At 40.6% G+C, this 15,205-nt stretch overlaps 1 protein-coding gene across 5 annotated transcripts in view; it reads left to right on the top strand.

The window, feature by feature from the left end:
* Nucleotides 1–15,205, top strand: part of PFKP (phosphofructokinase, platelet) — an 82,858-nt gene that overhangs the window by 57,984 nt on the left and 9,669 nt on the right. For 2 of the 5 annotated variants that reach the window (XM_074946231.1, XM_074946233.1), the window contains one exon: nucleotides 10,889–11,041. In XM_074946231.1, the coding sequence (XP_074802332.1) occupies nucleotides 10,889–11,041 (153 nt within the window). Of the gene's footprint in view, nucleotides 1–15; nucleotides 169–10,888; nucleotides 11,042–15,205 lie in introns of all 5 variants that reach the window. The other 3 variants (XM_074946230.1, XM_074946232.1, XM_074946235.1) reach the window with 2 other exon arrangements.

Here is a 15,205-nt window from a genome sequence, read left to right as displayed (position 1 = left end):
GCCTGTGCCCAACAGGCCTACCTGGGACTTTTGGAATTATCAGCTGCCCGTGAGAAATATGACGAGTTCTGTGTTCCAATGGTTATGGTTCCTGCAACTGTATCCAACAATGTACCGGGTTCAGATTTCAGCATTGGTGCAGATACTGCTCTGAACACTATAACTGATGTAAGTCTGTTCAAGTGTGCGTGCTTACTAACAAAGCATTCAAGTTAATGCTGATTGAATTGGCAAGAAGTGGATATTTTATAGACCAGAACATTGGAAACATAATCTGCAAAATGGTTTGGTGACTGCATGCAAGTGACACTGAACTGAAAAGTCCTGGTATACTTCGCTTTCTCTTTCCTCCAGAAGTTCCAACCATTTTTCACATGCACTGGGTATAGAAAGACTCCATTTTCATTTTATAGATTTTTTTTAACTTTTGGATTTTGGAAAGTAATAACATCTCACACACACACACACACACACACACACACACACGACAAGGCTGGTGAGATAATATATTTTATTGAACCAGGACTTGAAGAAGAGCTTGTCGCTCACACCAGCAGAAGTTGGTGCAATACAAGATATCACCTCACCTACCCTTGTCTCTCTAATATCCTAGGCATGATGTGGCTACAATAACACTGTATACACACAAGTGGTCTTTCCGGCATACATATACAGAGGAGAGGGGAGAAAAAAAGAATAAAGCACCACCATCAAGCCCAAAATCAAAAACTAGTGACAGTTTATGGCAGTGTAGAAGAGGAAATCCCTTCTCTACACCAAACATTAGAGTGTACCCAGTTACAACAAACAGTTACAGGGTGTCCTTATATATTGCAAAGATTAGGGTTTATTTCTCAGATGTTTCTCCAATAAGTAGGTATTCTTCTAATGCTCTACTTTGCATTGGTTTTCACTGCAAAAGATGTGAGGGAAGATTCCCACACCAGAGCACTTCTTTTTAGGTGACAAATCTGAGGAACTGTAACAAAGAACAGAATTATCAGACACATAGATGAACACAATGTGTCAGGAAAGAGTCACCATGGCTTTTGTAAAGGGAAATCATTCCCCACCAGTCTTCTGGAATTGTTTGAGGGGGTCAACAACCATATGGCCAAGAGTGATGCAGGATATAGTGGGCTTGGGCTTTCAGAAAGCCTTTGACAAGGTCCGTCACCAAAGGCCTTTAGGCAAAGTGAGCAATCATGGGATAAGAGGGAAGGTCCTCTTATGGATCAATAACTTGTTAAAAGATAGGAAACACAGGGTAGGAATAAATAGTAAGTTTTCAAAGTGGAGAGAGGTAAATAGCAGAAAAATATCTTGGTGTCACTCTGGATAGTTCTCTGGAAACATCTTCTCAGTGTGCAGCAGCAGTCAAAAATGCTAACAGGATGTTAGGCACCATTAGGGAAAGGATAGATAATAAGGAAGAAAATATCATAATGCCACTATATAAAGCTATGCTATGCCAATATCTTGAATACTGTGTGTAGTTCTGGTTGCCCCATCTCAAAAAAAATATATTAGAATATGGAAAATGCACAGAGATATTACATTATTACACAAATTATTAGGGGTATGAAACAGCTTCTAGAGGAGGAGAGATTAAAAAGAGTAGGACCATTCAGCTTAGAAAATAGATCATTAACGGGGGACATGATAGAGATCTATAAAATGGTGATTGGTGTGGAGAAAGTGAATAAGGAAGTGTTGTTTACCCCTTCACATAACACAAGAACAAGGGATCTCCCAATGAAATTAATAGGCAGCATGTTTAAAACAAACAAAGAAGTATGTCTTCACACAAGGCCAAGTCAACCTGTGGAACTCATGGTCAAGGAATGTTGTGAAGGTCAAAAGTATCATTGTGTTGAAAAAAAGAATTAGATAAGTTTATGGAGGATAGGTCCATCAATGGCTATTAGCCAAGATGCTCAGTGAAAGATAGTGACTTTCAAGTCACTTTTGAAAATGGGACTTCAGCTCCAAAGTCACTTAGGCTAGGTCTGTACTGGAATAAAACACCTGCGTCTGGCCCACGTCACTGACTTGTGTTCAAGAGGCTCTGCCTGGGAGGCTGTAAAATAAACATTCAGGCTGGAGCCTGAGCCCGAACTTCTACATGGCAATTTTAGAGCACCACAGCCTGAGCCCCGCAAGCCCAAGTCAGCTGATATGGGCCAGCTGTGGGTGTGTTGTTGCAGTGTGCACATGCCCTTAGGTACTTTTGAATATTTTAGTCCTTATCTGACGTTTTTGAGAGATTTGAAGGATTTCTCAAGTTTCTTAATTCCAAGAACATTAACATCAATTTTTTCTATATACTTATTAACTTACATGTATATAAAGTAGTCAACTTTTCATTTTATTTACTTTTAGCAAAATTAGACCCTCATGCATTATTAGATGTTCGTTTTCCCTTATAATATTGCCCTTGTCAAGACTGTAAACAACTGATAAAAATTTAGTTCTAAATTGTTCTTTACACATGGTCCATGTTATATGTAAGTTGGCCTTGTTTCCAGTTCTGGTAAATAAAATTCTCCATTCCAAAAAGATTGACAGCAAATCAAGGTAAGTAAAATAATGCTGTAATGCATGATGCCTGCTTTTCTTCTCATCATAGGCTTTCTGCATTTACCTAACTGTCATCTTTATAGACCTTGTAGACTATTTCACACAGAGCAGGACACACAGCAATATTTTGCAATACACTGGGTTTAAATTTCAGGTAACCTCATTAGAGAGCAGTCAGAGAGTATTGCCATGTTGTTAATATAACAGTTTTATCTATTTTGAAGCTGATACATTTTACTAATAAGGCTAGAATTTTGTCCAATTCTTGTGTTTTATTTCTTCCTAGATTTTCTTTTGAGATGTATATAAAATGTAATGGTTCAGGAAGCCATAGATTCATTTCAGCTGTGAAGAGAGCTAACCTTTCATTTTAAAAAAGTCTTTTGTTTAAGAAAAATAGAAGGACTTTTTTTCTTTTACAAAAGTTTGTAAGCTGTGTAAGCCTTCTGCCCTCTGAGCATCTGAACTGAAGTTATCGTGGGCCACTCAGAGAATTGGTAAAGGTACATAGATCAGTGGTGGGCAATCTGCGGCCCATGGGCCGCACAGTCTGGTCAGGGTAATCCGCTGGCGGGCTGCGAGATAGCGTTTACATTGACCGTCTGCAGGCCCGGCTGCCCGCAGCACCCACTGGCTGGGAATGGCAAACCGCGGACACTGGGAGCTGCGGGCAGCTGTGCCTCCAGACGGTCAATGTAAACACTGTCTCGTGGCCTGGCAGCAGATTACCCTGATGGGTTGGGTGCGGCCCGTGGGCCGCAGGTTGCCCACCACTGACATAGATCCTTTCACTTTATGGTCATCCAAATCATACTGAGTAGTGACATCACCCTCTGTAGTGGCCAGTTGGCTTGTTAAATATGAATAGGCGGTCTCCTTCTAGTTCATACGAGTGAATAATGAACTCCTCCTACAGGTGATTCCTCTAGCACAGTATTGAAGCACGTTAGTAGTGAAGTTAATGGTCCTTGTACTCCTGCTGAAGTGAAATGCTAAAGTGACCTGAAACTTAGTTGTAGGGGTTCAAAGCAACTGTTTTATTGCTACTCTTCTCACTTAAATGTCAATCTTTGTAAATTTTCTCAATTTGCAATAAGGTAAGTATGTGGTCTGCGAGTGGGTAATGAGGCCTCTAGTATGTATATAGGCAGGTTTCTGAGATCCTGAAAAAGTTTAGTGTGGCTAGTTACATCAGCTGTTAGTGCTTACATGCCTGAGTACTTTTCAGACATTCTAACAATCTTAAATGCCATTATAGGGTACTGACTTCCTAACTGACGAGCTTATTTTCCATAATCAGATAAATTGTCCTCTGTACATACTACAAGTATAATTTTTGGTTAGTTATTGCAGTGTATGCGTTGTGTTGCCCAAGATGTGTTTGTATATAAAATATGTTCAAGGATGATACTTATTGTCATGAAGCCTGTAAGGAAAAAGTAAAATATCTCTCCTAACCACAACTAAATCCTGAAGTAATCAAACTCCAAAATTAAATCATGGGTAGTTCAGGGTATTTCTCTCCATGCAGACAACTGCTAATCATCCAGTGGTGCTTTGGCATCTTTTAAAGTACTTGGTTATTTCCCATTCACTGGAATCAGGAAAAGTATTATAGAATTAATAGGTAGCAACTAATATACATATAAAAATTCTGAATTAGGGAGGGTTCATGAGAGCACTGAATGGAAGATGAACTACCAGCAAATAGGACTCCCTGTCCTGAAGAATTTACAACCTAAAGAAAAGAATGGTTAGGTTCCAGTAAAGGGCCTGTGCACTCCTTAGCCATGGGACCTAAATTGTGTAGCAAGGTTCTTGGATTCTGAGGCTCTTTAGCACAGGACCCTGGAAATTCTGTGACAGTTTCACTTGCATTTTAGAATGCAGGGTTTTTATCATTCGCATATTTAAAAAGAGAATCTTATGCCCAGTACAGTTTGTCCTGTGTTGTTTGTTTTGATGTTAAATTGAATTAATTTTATGCTGTCCCTACATTTCATTTTTGATATGCCAAAGATTTTTGTAGTGACGTTGTATAACTGCGTTGCAGAGATAATCTGGGGCAAACTTGTGGAGGTTTGTTTGTTGACTAGGTAGCATTTGGCACTTTTGGCACCTAGCTGGGCGTAGGAGACATTTGAGGATTGTGGGATAAGCATGCTAGCTGGTAGTTACTGCTAAAAAAAAAAAAAAAAAAATCAGTTAGATTGTTAACATAGTAATTATATTTAAATTAAAATGTTTACAGTGTTAATGATCCATGAAAGTGAATGAGACAGCCCTTTCAAGGCTGTTGTTTCAGGCTGTCTGCAAACTCAGGAACACAGCACTCAGGAAGTATGCACTGGTCAATGTTTTCAGATTGTTTTCTTTATAACACTAAAGGCTAGATTTTTAAATGAAAGCTTGGATTCCACAGCACAAATCTCTAGCCAGGGGAGGATTTCAGAGAAAATTCTGCAGCATGATTTTACAGAAGGCAAGGAGCTTTGCATTTGATTGAACAGAGTGAAACTAATTTACAGCCCCCTTCATAGCTAACAGAGCCTGGTAAGAGGATGAGGAAAAGTAATTGGAAACAATATAAACCATGATGGGCATTGAAGGGGTTAAGAAAAAGAAATATAGAGCTGAGCAGGAGACAGGAAGAAGTCTTGATTTCACGATATGTCTGCACAGCAAAAGCTGTGCACAGGCTAGCCTACCTGAGCTAGTTTGAGTCCAGCTAGCACAGGTAACAGTAGTAGTGAAGATAGCACAGTGCAGGCTTCCGAGCGGGCTGGTGAGCCAAGTTCGTACCCAGAATCTGTACCGTTCTTGAACTGCCCGTGCTGCACGCTCTTTGCTGCTGTGAAAACAACAAGGGGTCCGGTGGCATAGAATGAAAATTACAGATGCATTATTATACTGACTAGGTATTTTCACTCCATGCATCTGAAGAAGCGGGTTTTTTACCCACGAAAGCTTATGCCCAAATAAATCTGTTAGTCTTTAAGGTGCCACCGGACTCCTTGTTGTTGTTTTTGTGGATACAGACTAACACGGCTACCCCCTGTTACTTTCCCGCTGTGGTTATCCACACTGGCCTGTGCACAGCTTTTGCTGCCCAGGATTACCCGTAGGGGATGTCAGAGTAAAATGGGAGGGAGAAGGAAAGATGCCAGCCACAGATGGAGAATGGAAAAACTGGAGAGGAGCAGCCTCGCACCAGCCATGTGTAAGGGAGGAGAGACAGCCTGTCAGGGAAACAGCAGAGGTAAGGGGGTGAATCATCTAACCGTGTTGGGGAAGGAACCAGAAACCGCAGCAAATGGGAGCTGGGTAGAGGAGGGGTGATGCTGAGTTATTATATGTTCTTATATAGTATCTTTGGTCACATTTTATATTAAGGGTATATTTATAAAGGGTTGGAGCTGATTCATAGATGTTATAAGCATCTTACAGACATGAGCAATTAGTGTTCTAGGCTAGTGGTTATAAGCAACCTGTTAGATTGTAATACAATCTATAACAATTGATTAACCATTTATTAAACCATCTGTTAATTGTTTAACCCTCTGTAGACTGTGTGAAATATACCCTTTGTATAAAGTGACTGTTTTGGGGGGTTTGCAACAGTGATACTGGGTTGTTGCATGTCTTCATATAGTAGCAGTCCTGGGTTACCACAGAGTGTTCACCCATGTGTTTGCTAAAAACACTTGCATCAAATGAAATGACGCAGTATTTAATGCAAGTAAAGTGTATCTTTCATTCCAGACTAACTAAATGGTTGTGCCAGTAATTGCTCCAAATCTCCCTCTAACTGTACCACTTCCCCAAAAGTCTTTGGCAAAACGCTGCAGCTGTGCTCATCAGTGCTTTGCAGGTATCCAGCCTGCTTTGAGGCTTTATTAAACAAAACCAGTTCCCAAATCAGTATATCTTTTTCTGCTGTAAGGAAAAACTCGAAGAAGCCTGGCTGGGCTGGGCTGGGCTGGGGTAGTGGCTGTTCTGTGAAGTTCCCCCATCAAGGCTTTCCAATGGCTGATCTTGAAAGACAAATGCCAATCCCCTCTTTCCTGCCTGTAGCACTTCTCAGCACTGCAAATGGGCAGCATTTTAATCCAGAAGTGACACTGGGATCAGTCAAATCCCAGTTTTAGCTTTAAGTGAAAGTTAAATTTCCAAAATACCCAGGGATGGAGTGTTGGAGGTGAGATTTTCACTTCGGTCCCTTGCCACCACATCATACCTCCAAGCCACGTGAACCCTCCACATAGACTCCAATCCCCCGTCTTCCCTCCTGGAAATGTCCCAGGTAGATCACCTCTTCCCTTCCCATTTCCTGCTTACAATCCACCACTACACAGATATCTGATGCATTTTAGTTGTGGGAGGCTGATTGGCCTGCAGAACTCTCCTCTCATGTAGCAATAGGGTGTTTTATACCTACTCCCACCCCACTGTGCACCCTTTTCTCCGCTGGGAGAGCGAGACTAGTGAAAACAAAAAGGACTGCAGGATTTGGATTTCCTTTGGAGATTCATGAAATATGTGGGGATTTTTCACATTCTCTCTACACAATGGGTGTTCAGGATTACTGTATATTGAGGAAGAATTGGATTAGTGCACTCACTAAGTCAGAACAACTGCACATTCTACAGATGCTCCCTGGGTTATGCAAGACCTGACTTATGCAAATTCGCACTTACGGAAAAAGTTCCATAAGCCAGAAATGAGTTGCAGAAATTTTTGCGTAACGCATGGGTATACATGTCTGACTCACGCAAAATTCGAGTTACGCAAGGCTTTCTGGAACAGAACAGTTGCGTATGTCGGGGGGCATCTGTATAGTCCTTTGCTACAGAGTACTAGGAACTCTGGAGCCTGTGAAAATACACAGACTACCTCACACGCTATATATTTACCTTCTGCCTATATGGGATTTGAAATCCCCAAAAGACCACTCAAAAAGCCTCTAAAATGTTCCTTCAAAATACATGGTGTTGTGCAATATCCCTGCATTTTTATGCACAATTATCCAAATTGCACGCATAAAAACAGGTGTCTCCTGATGTACATGCTTCTTGGAAAACATTGGCCATATTTTCATGATTGTTTCTTTCAGTTGCAGAGGTGTCTCTTCACCTTCTAGGACAAACTAGTAGCTAAAGAAAGCAGCGTCCATAATAGTAGTACTTGTGGCACCTTAGAGACTAACCAATTTATTTGAGCATAAGCTTTCGTGAGCTACAGCTCACTTCATCCGATGCATACTGTGGAAAATACAGAAGATGTTTTTATACACACAAACCATGAAAAAATGGGTGATTATCACTACAAAAGGTTTTCTCTCCCCCCACCCCACTCTCCTGCTGGTAATAGCTTATGTAAAGTGATCACTCTCCTTACAATGTGTATGATAATCAAGGTGGGCCATTTCCAGCACAAATCCAGGTTTTCTCCCCCACACCCCCAAGCAGCTTCTTGTTCATATTCCGACCTATTCATGATGACAACAGCACCTCCTTTGTCAGCCTTTTTGATTATGATGTCAGAGTTGTTTCTGAGGCTGTGGATGGCATTGTGTTCTGCACAGCTGAGGTTGTGGGGCAAGTGATGCTGCTTTTCCACAATTTCAGCCCGTGCACGTCGGCGGAAGCACTCTATGTAGAAGTCCAGTCTGCTGTCTCGACCTTCAGGAGGAGTCCACCTAGAATCCTTCTTTTTGTAATGTTGGTAGGGAGGTCTCTGTGGATTAGTATGTTGTTCAGAAGTGTGCTCTCCAACACCACTTTCTACATGCCATTGCCCTCTGATCCCACTGAGAGTTACCAAAAGAAACTACAGCATTTGCTCAAGAAACTCCCTGAAAAAGCACAAGATCAAATCCGCACAGACACACCCCTGGAACCCCAACCTGGGATATTCTGTCTACTACCCAAGATCCATAAACCTGGAAATCCTGGGCGCCCCATCATCTCAGGCATTGGCACCCTGACAGCAGGATTGTCTGGCTATGTAGACTCCCTCCTCAGGCCCTACGCTACCAGCACTCCCAGCTACCTTCGAGACACCACTGACTTCCTGAGGAAACTACAATCCATCTGTGATCTTCCTGATAACACCATGCTGGCCACTATGGATGTAGAAGCCCTCTACACCAACATTCCACACAAAGATGGACTACAAGCCGTCAAGAACACTATCCCCGATAATGTCACGGCTAACCTGGTGGCTGAACTTTGTGACTTTGTCCTTACCCATAACTATTTTACATTTGGGGACAATGTATACCTTCAAATCAGCGGCACTGCTATGGATACCCGCATGGCCCCACAGTATGCCAACATTTTTATGGCTGACTTAGAACAACGCTTCCTCAGCTCTCGTCCCCTAACTCCCCTACTCTACTTGCGCTATATTGATGACATCTTCATCATCTGGACCCAGGGAAAAGAAGCCCTTGAGGAATTCCAGCATGATTTCAACAATTTCCATCCCACCATCAACCTCAGCCTGGTCCAGTCCACACAAGAGATCCACTTCCTGGACACTACAGTGCTAATAAACGATGGTCACATAAACACCACCCTATACCGGAAACCTACTGACCGCTATTCCTACCTACATGCCTCCAGCTTTCACCCTGACCACACCACACGATCCATTGTCTACAGCCAAGCTCTGCGATACAACTGCATTTGCTCCAACCCCTCAGACAGAGACAGACACCTACAGGATCTCCATCAAGCATTCTTATAACTACAATACCCACCTGCAGAAGTGAAGAAACAGATTGACAGAGCCAGAAGAGTTCCCAGAAGTAACCTACTACAGGACAGGCCTAACAAAGAAAATAACAGAACGCCACTAGCCGTCACCTTCAGCCCCCAACTAAAACCCCTCCAACGCATTATCAAGGATCTACAACCTATCCTGAAGGATGACCCAACACTCTCACAAATCTTGGGAGACAGGCCAGTCCTTGCCTACAGACAGCCCCCCAACCTGAAGCGAATACTTACCAGCAACCACATACCACACAACAAAAACACTCACCCAGGAACCTATCCTTGCAACAAAGCCCGTTGCCAACTGTGCCCACATATCTATTCAGGGGACACCATCACAGGGCCTAATAACATCAGCCACACTATCAGAGGCTCGTTCACCTGCACATCCACCAATGTGATATATGCCATCATGTGCCAGCAATGCCCCTCTGCATGTACATTGGTCAAACTGGACAGTCTCTACGTAAAAGAATAAATGGTCGCAAATCAGATGTCAAGAATTATAACATTCATAAACCAGTCGGAGAACACTTCAATCTCTCTGGTCACGCGATTACAGACATGAAAGTTGTGATATTACAACAGAAAAACTTCAAATCCAGACTCCAGCGAGAGACTGCTGAATTGGAATTCATTTGCAATTTGGATACAATTAACTTAGGCTTGAATAAAGACTGGGAGTGGCTAAGTCATTATGCAAGGTAACCTATTTCCCCTTGTTTTTTCCTACCCCCCCCCCCCCCCAGACGTTCTTGTTAAACCCTGGATTTGTGCTGGAAATGGCCCACCTTGATTATCATACACATTGTAAGGAGAGTGATCACTTTACATAAGCTATTACCAGCAGGGGAGAGGGGTGGGGGGAGAGAAAACCTTTTGTAGTGATAATCACCCATTTTTTCATGGTTTGTGTGTATAAAAACATCTGTATTTTCCACAGTATGCATCCGATGAAGTGAGCTGTAGCTCTCGAAAGCTTATGCTCAAATAAATTGGTTAGTCTCTAAGGTGCCACAAGTACTCCTTTTCTTTTTGCGAATACAGACTAACATGGCTGTTACTCTGAAACCTGTCATAATAGTAGTGTATGCAGAAGCATTTTCTTCTGAGTGTAGATGTTTTCCTAGTTACCTTTCCTTAAACTATTTAGTATGTAGAATAGTGTTTGTTCATTTAACTTATTTTGAGGTGACTTATTTCTAGTACACTCATGCTGCCTACATTTCTGCTTAGCCACTTCAGTCTCTGCACTATCCACATTTCATTTTCAGTCTGTACTAACTCACATTAACTTCCTTCTGCGCTTTCTTCAGAAGAGCATTGTGCCAATGCGACCCGTGCACTGTTGTGGTATTTAGAGGAAACTTTTTTTTTTTGTCCATCCTTAATATCACCAATTTTATTTTGTTGTGCCAATGGAAAGCCAACCCTCCCATCACACGCAAGGAGCCACTAGCTGAATGCATAATAATTTGCTATCCATATGCGAGGGTGTATTGCTAATAATACTTGTACCGCTGCTTCAGGCCTATGAAAGTTGTCTGCAATTAGCTGAAGCACGTGCTCGCTTTGAGGAGTTTTGCATTCCTATCTGTGTGTTGCCAGCTACTATTAGCAACAATGTGCCAGGCACCGACTTTAGCATTGGTGCTGACACTGCCCTGAATGCTATTGTGGAGGTAAGACTGCATATCCTTTGAAAATTAAATTGTACAGTGTCTGTCTTTGTTGTGATACTAGCAAGACCTTGAAACATTTAGTTTGCTAAAATATTCTAGTTTAAAACATTAAGCTCCTGTGATCAGAAAGTAATCAACATTTTCCAGATTGACTGAAGAGTAATCTAATTAAAATTCTATCAGTTATGTTGGCTAATATTTAGCTTGTGTTTTGGTGTTTTAGATAGTGGCTTTAGGGTAACTAGTCAATGCATTCTTAGAACCTTTGTATGTTTGCAATAAGAATAAAGTACATAAAATTTTTCGTTGTTTAAAATAATTTGCATGGGACTACTTTGCTATACTTAACTGAAAGAATAAAAACCCATGCACCTTAAAAAAAGTAAATGACCCAAGGAATGGACCAATGACGGAATAAGATCCGAGTTCAGCACACCACATAAGTCCAGGCTTAAAGCATGAAGCACTCCACTGGGACTAGTCATATGATAAATATTAAGCAAACGCTTAAGTGCTGTGCTGATTTGACGCTTAATGACTGCAACACGTAAAGTACTGTATAACAAGAAAGTAAATTTTACAAGTTGGATACATCAAAGCTTGGCTTACAGTGGTATCACTTCCTTTTATAGTCAAACAGCATTGAGATACTACTTCTGATTACTATTGTGCATGCTTCCATTTAAATTGCCAACAGTTTGATTTCAAATGGGCTGTATGACCAGAATAATGCACTTTGCACATTATGGGCCTGCTCCAGCTCCCCTTCGTTGCCTGTAATCCTTGTTCTTATTTGATAAAACACGTGTGCTCTGCCATTAGACAATGTGCAGAATCCTCTGATTTCTCCAATTCTGGCTCCTCAATAGAACATTGTTAGTGTGTCATTTGGTGTCTGAAGATTTTGTCATTAATTTCAGTTAGATCAGGATTTGTCCCTTAGTCCTTGCTTACCGTGGCATTTCCCCCTAGTCTCCCATTGTTGTGTTGGCACCATAACAGCTCCACTAGTGGTGGCAGCACTAGCAGAATCTAACTCTGCATACAGCAGGTAACATGGCTGACATCAGTGGGGCCAGAGTCTTCGATAGTGATTCACCTGGCAAAGACTGAAAACGTGAGAAGTACCAACAACAAAAGTTATAAATGGTAGATGGCCACAGACAAGGTAGAAAATACCGACAGTTGTTGCTTCTATCCCACTGCCTTTTTTTGTAGGCCATGCAGCTTTCAGTAATGCTTCCTCCGTGTTATTGCTCTGAGTAAAAACTAAATGAGGAAAATTTTGCCCAGGCTTGCACACATGCAATCCTCTTGAATTCTGTAGGTTTGCACCATTGTCTTGGAGCCAGTGTCTTTGGTTGAGATTGACAGTAGTGTACTGTTGCTCTTTGCTTCTTTGAATATCAGAATTCTTAGGAGAGGCAGTGTGCTTCACTCTGTGGTAAAAGATTATCAGAATTTGACTCCTAAGTTCTAATTCTGCTTCCGGCACTGACATTGTATGTGCCATTGGGCAAGTCACTTACCCTCTCTGAGTCTGTCCCCCTCAGCAATAAACGAGGAATAGTAATATCCTTGTAAAACACTTTGCGAGATCCTCAGCTGACGGTTTATGCAAGCTGAGGATCTGCCTCTCTGAAAATATCAGATAAGCATTAGTAACTAGTATTCTATGATAATGTAATTCATAGAAGTGCTTCTTCCCTAAATAATGTCCTATATACCAAGGGAGAACTCAGTCCTGAAAATGCTTATGCTTATCAGTAACTACTTTTACTCACAAGTACAGTTATTAATGTGCTTGGAGACTCAGGACCTTTGTATGTTGGAAGAAGTGCTGTAATAGGAAAGTAGGAGGAATAAAACCTTTCCCCAGCTTCCCAGATGCATGTGTGATCATGCAGTTAAAAGAGCAGCTTAAGCAAACGGATATTGTTATTCTTTACTTCATATTCTTCAAAAGCTTCATGACGGAATTTTAACTCCTCAGTGCTGGTGGTTATGATGTATTCATCACAGCCAGCAAAAATTGTTCTGTGAAACACTGACTCTGGTGTGAAAGGATTAAAAATAGGGCTGTCGAATAATCACAGTTAACTCATGCGATTAACTCAAAAAAAGTAATCGCAATTTAAAATTTTTTTCGTGATTAATTGCAGTTTTAATCACACTGTTAAACAATAAAATACCAATTGAAATTTATTAAATATTTTGGATGTTTTCTACATTTTCATATATATTATATTCTGTGTTGTAATTAAAATCAAAGTGTTTATTATTTTTGATTACAAATATTTGCACTGTAAAAATGATAAACAAAAGAAATGGTATTTTTCAGTTCACCTCATACAAGTACTGTAGTGCAATCTCTTAGTCGTAAAAGTGCAACTTACAAATGTAGATTTTTTTTGTTTGTTACACAACTGCACTCAAAACAACATAAACTTCAGAGCCTGCAAGTCCACTCAGTCCTACTGCTTGTTCAGCCAGTCGCTCAGACAAACAAATTTACAAACAAGTTTACATTTGCAGGAGATAATGCTGCCCTCTTATTAACAATGTGAGAAAGTGAGAACAGGCATTTGCATGAATAGCAGGCCCTTTTGAGGTATCTCAAGTTTGGCAGCCAAGTCATTTTTGGACAGCCTGGCCTATATGTTTACTTCCCCAGCACCTAAAAGCCAGGATTTCCTTAGTGATGTCATCATGTATACACTTACTCTCCATGAGATCCCAAGCATTATTTCCAGAGAGTTAGAATTGGTGTGATCATAAGCCAGCCATTCGTGAAAGCAGCAGGGGTTGCTACAAGTATGCTGTTGTTTATTGCATATTGGGAGCTTACACTGAGCTGTACTCAGTGAGGAAAAGACTGGAGAACACAGTATGGGCACAGTGTAAGAACCAAGATAGCTAGAAAGGGTTTACCATTGTAAGTAACTGATCAAGTGCGTGATCTGAACTAATATGTGATGTGTTTTGTTCTGGAGCCGCTTCTTGTTTTTTAAAAGAATATGGGATAGCATGTTTAGATCAGTCTGTTTGATCATTTGTGGATATATATGTGTTATAGCTCTGGTAGTTGAACTAAAGTAAATATATATAAATATATATATATTATTTTATATATAATATAGTTATTCGTGCTTTAAATGCTGTCATTCATGATAATGTTAAATGCTTATGACTTTTTAATTTTTTAGGCTTTCCCATTTACCAGTTTAAACTTTATTTGTTTTGTGCTCTGGTAAGTCGGTATTTAATGCAAATATCAGGCTCAGAAACTGTCTTTATATATCAAAAAATAAATGACGTTAAGGCTGTATGTGGAAAAATTAATCCACAAGCAGAATGGAAGAACATCAAATGTAGAACTGCATCTGTAGTTACTCATTCAAAAACTCAGGTCTGAGGGGTGTTTTTATGTTTCCTTCTAAATACATTGTTAATAAAGGGCAAGAACTTCATGATCTTGAATTTGCTAGATCCTTGCACTCATCTGGCTTCCTCTTAATTCAGCTGGACCCACAAACCAGATTTGCAAAATTCTATTTGCCCTCAAGGAAAGGTTTTTAATGAGCAATTAATATCTCTTCCTCCCTCCCCATTATCTTCATACTAGTAGTGACTGAAAGTGTAATAATTTTAAGACAGTTTTGCAAAGCAGCTCTGTGCATATGTGGCTTTCACAAGAAGTGAAAATAATTACCAAAATTTGAATATTATTTGGTATATTCTTGAATATCATTTGAGTTTAGGGATGCTTGGCAATCATTTTTCAAATACTCTTAGACTTGATCTCATGCTATTTTGGGGTTTTCTCTTTAGTCCTCCAATCAGAGCTGTCATCTTTTTGAAATTTATTTTTAGGGAGGCTTGTTTAAGCTACTCACAGGCAGTGCTGATAGAAGTTACTGTAAATCATCATCTCCTATGCTTCATGTAAGCCAACAGATTTCCTCATAGTAAGCAACATTTCCTACCCATTTGTAGATAAGATGTGGTTTGAGATTGGTTTCCCATAATCAGTATGTGTTTATGGACATGAAGTAGGAGAAATTGGCTCTGTTGCTGCCAAGTCATGGAAATTTGCATGAATAGCCCTCTGGGTAAGCAAACCGTGGATCAGTAGAAACCTAGGACTTCAGCCTCGTAAATTCA

Source organism: Natator depressus, chromosome 2, assembly GCF_965152275.1.
Source record: "Natator depressus isolate rNatDep1 chromosome 2, rNatDep2.hap1, whole genome shotgun sequence".
Classification (NCBI taxonomy): domain Eukaryota; kingdom Metazoa; phylum Chordata; order Testudines; family Cheloniidae; genus Natator; species Natator depressus.
Note: the sequence above shows the minus strand (reverse complement) of the source record. Positions and strands in the feature narration are given on the sequence as shown.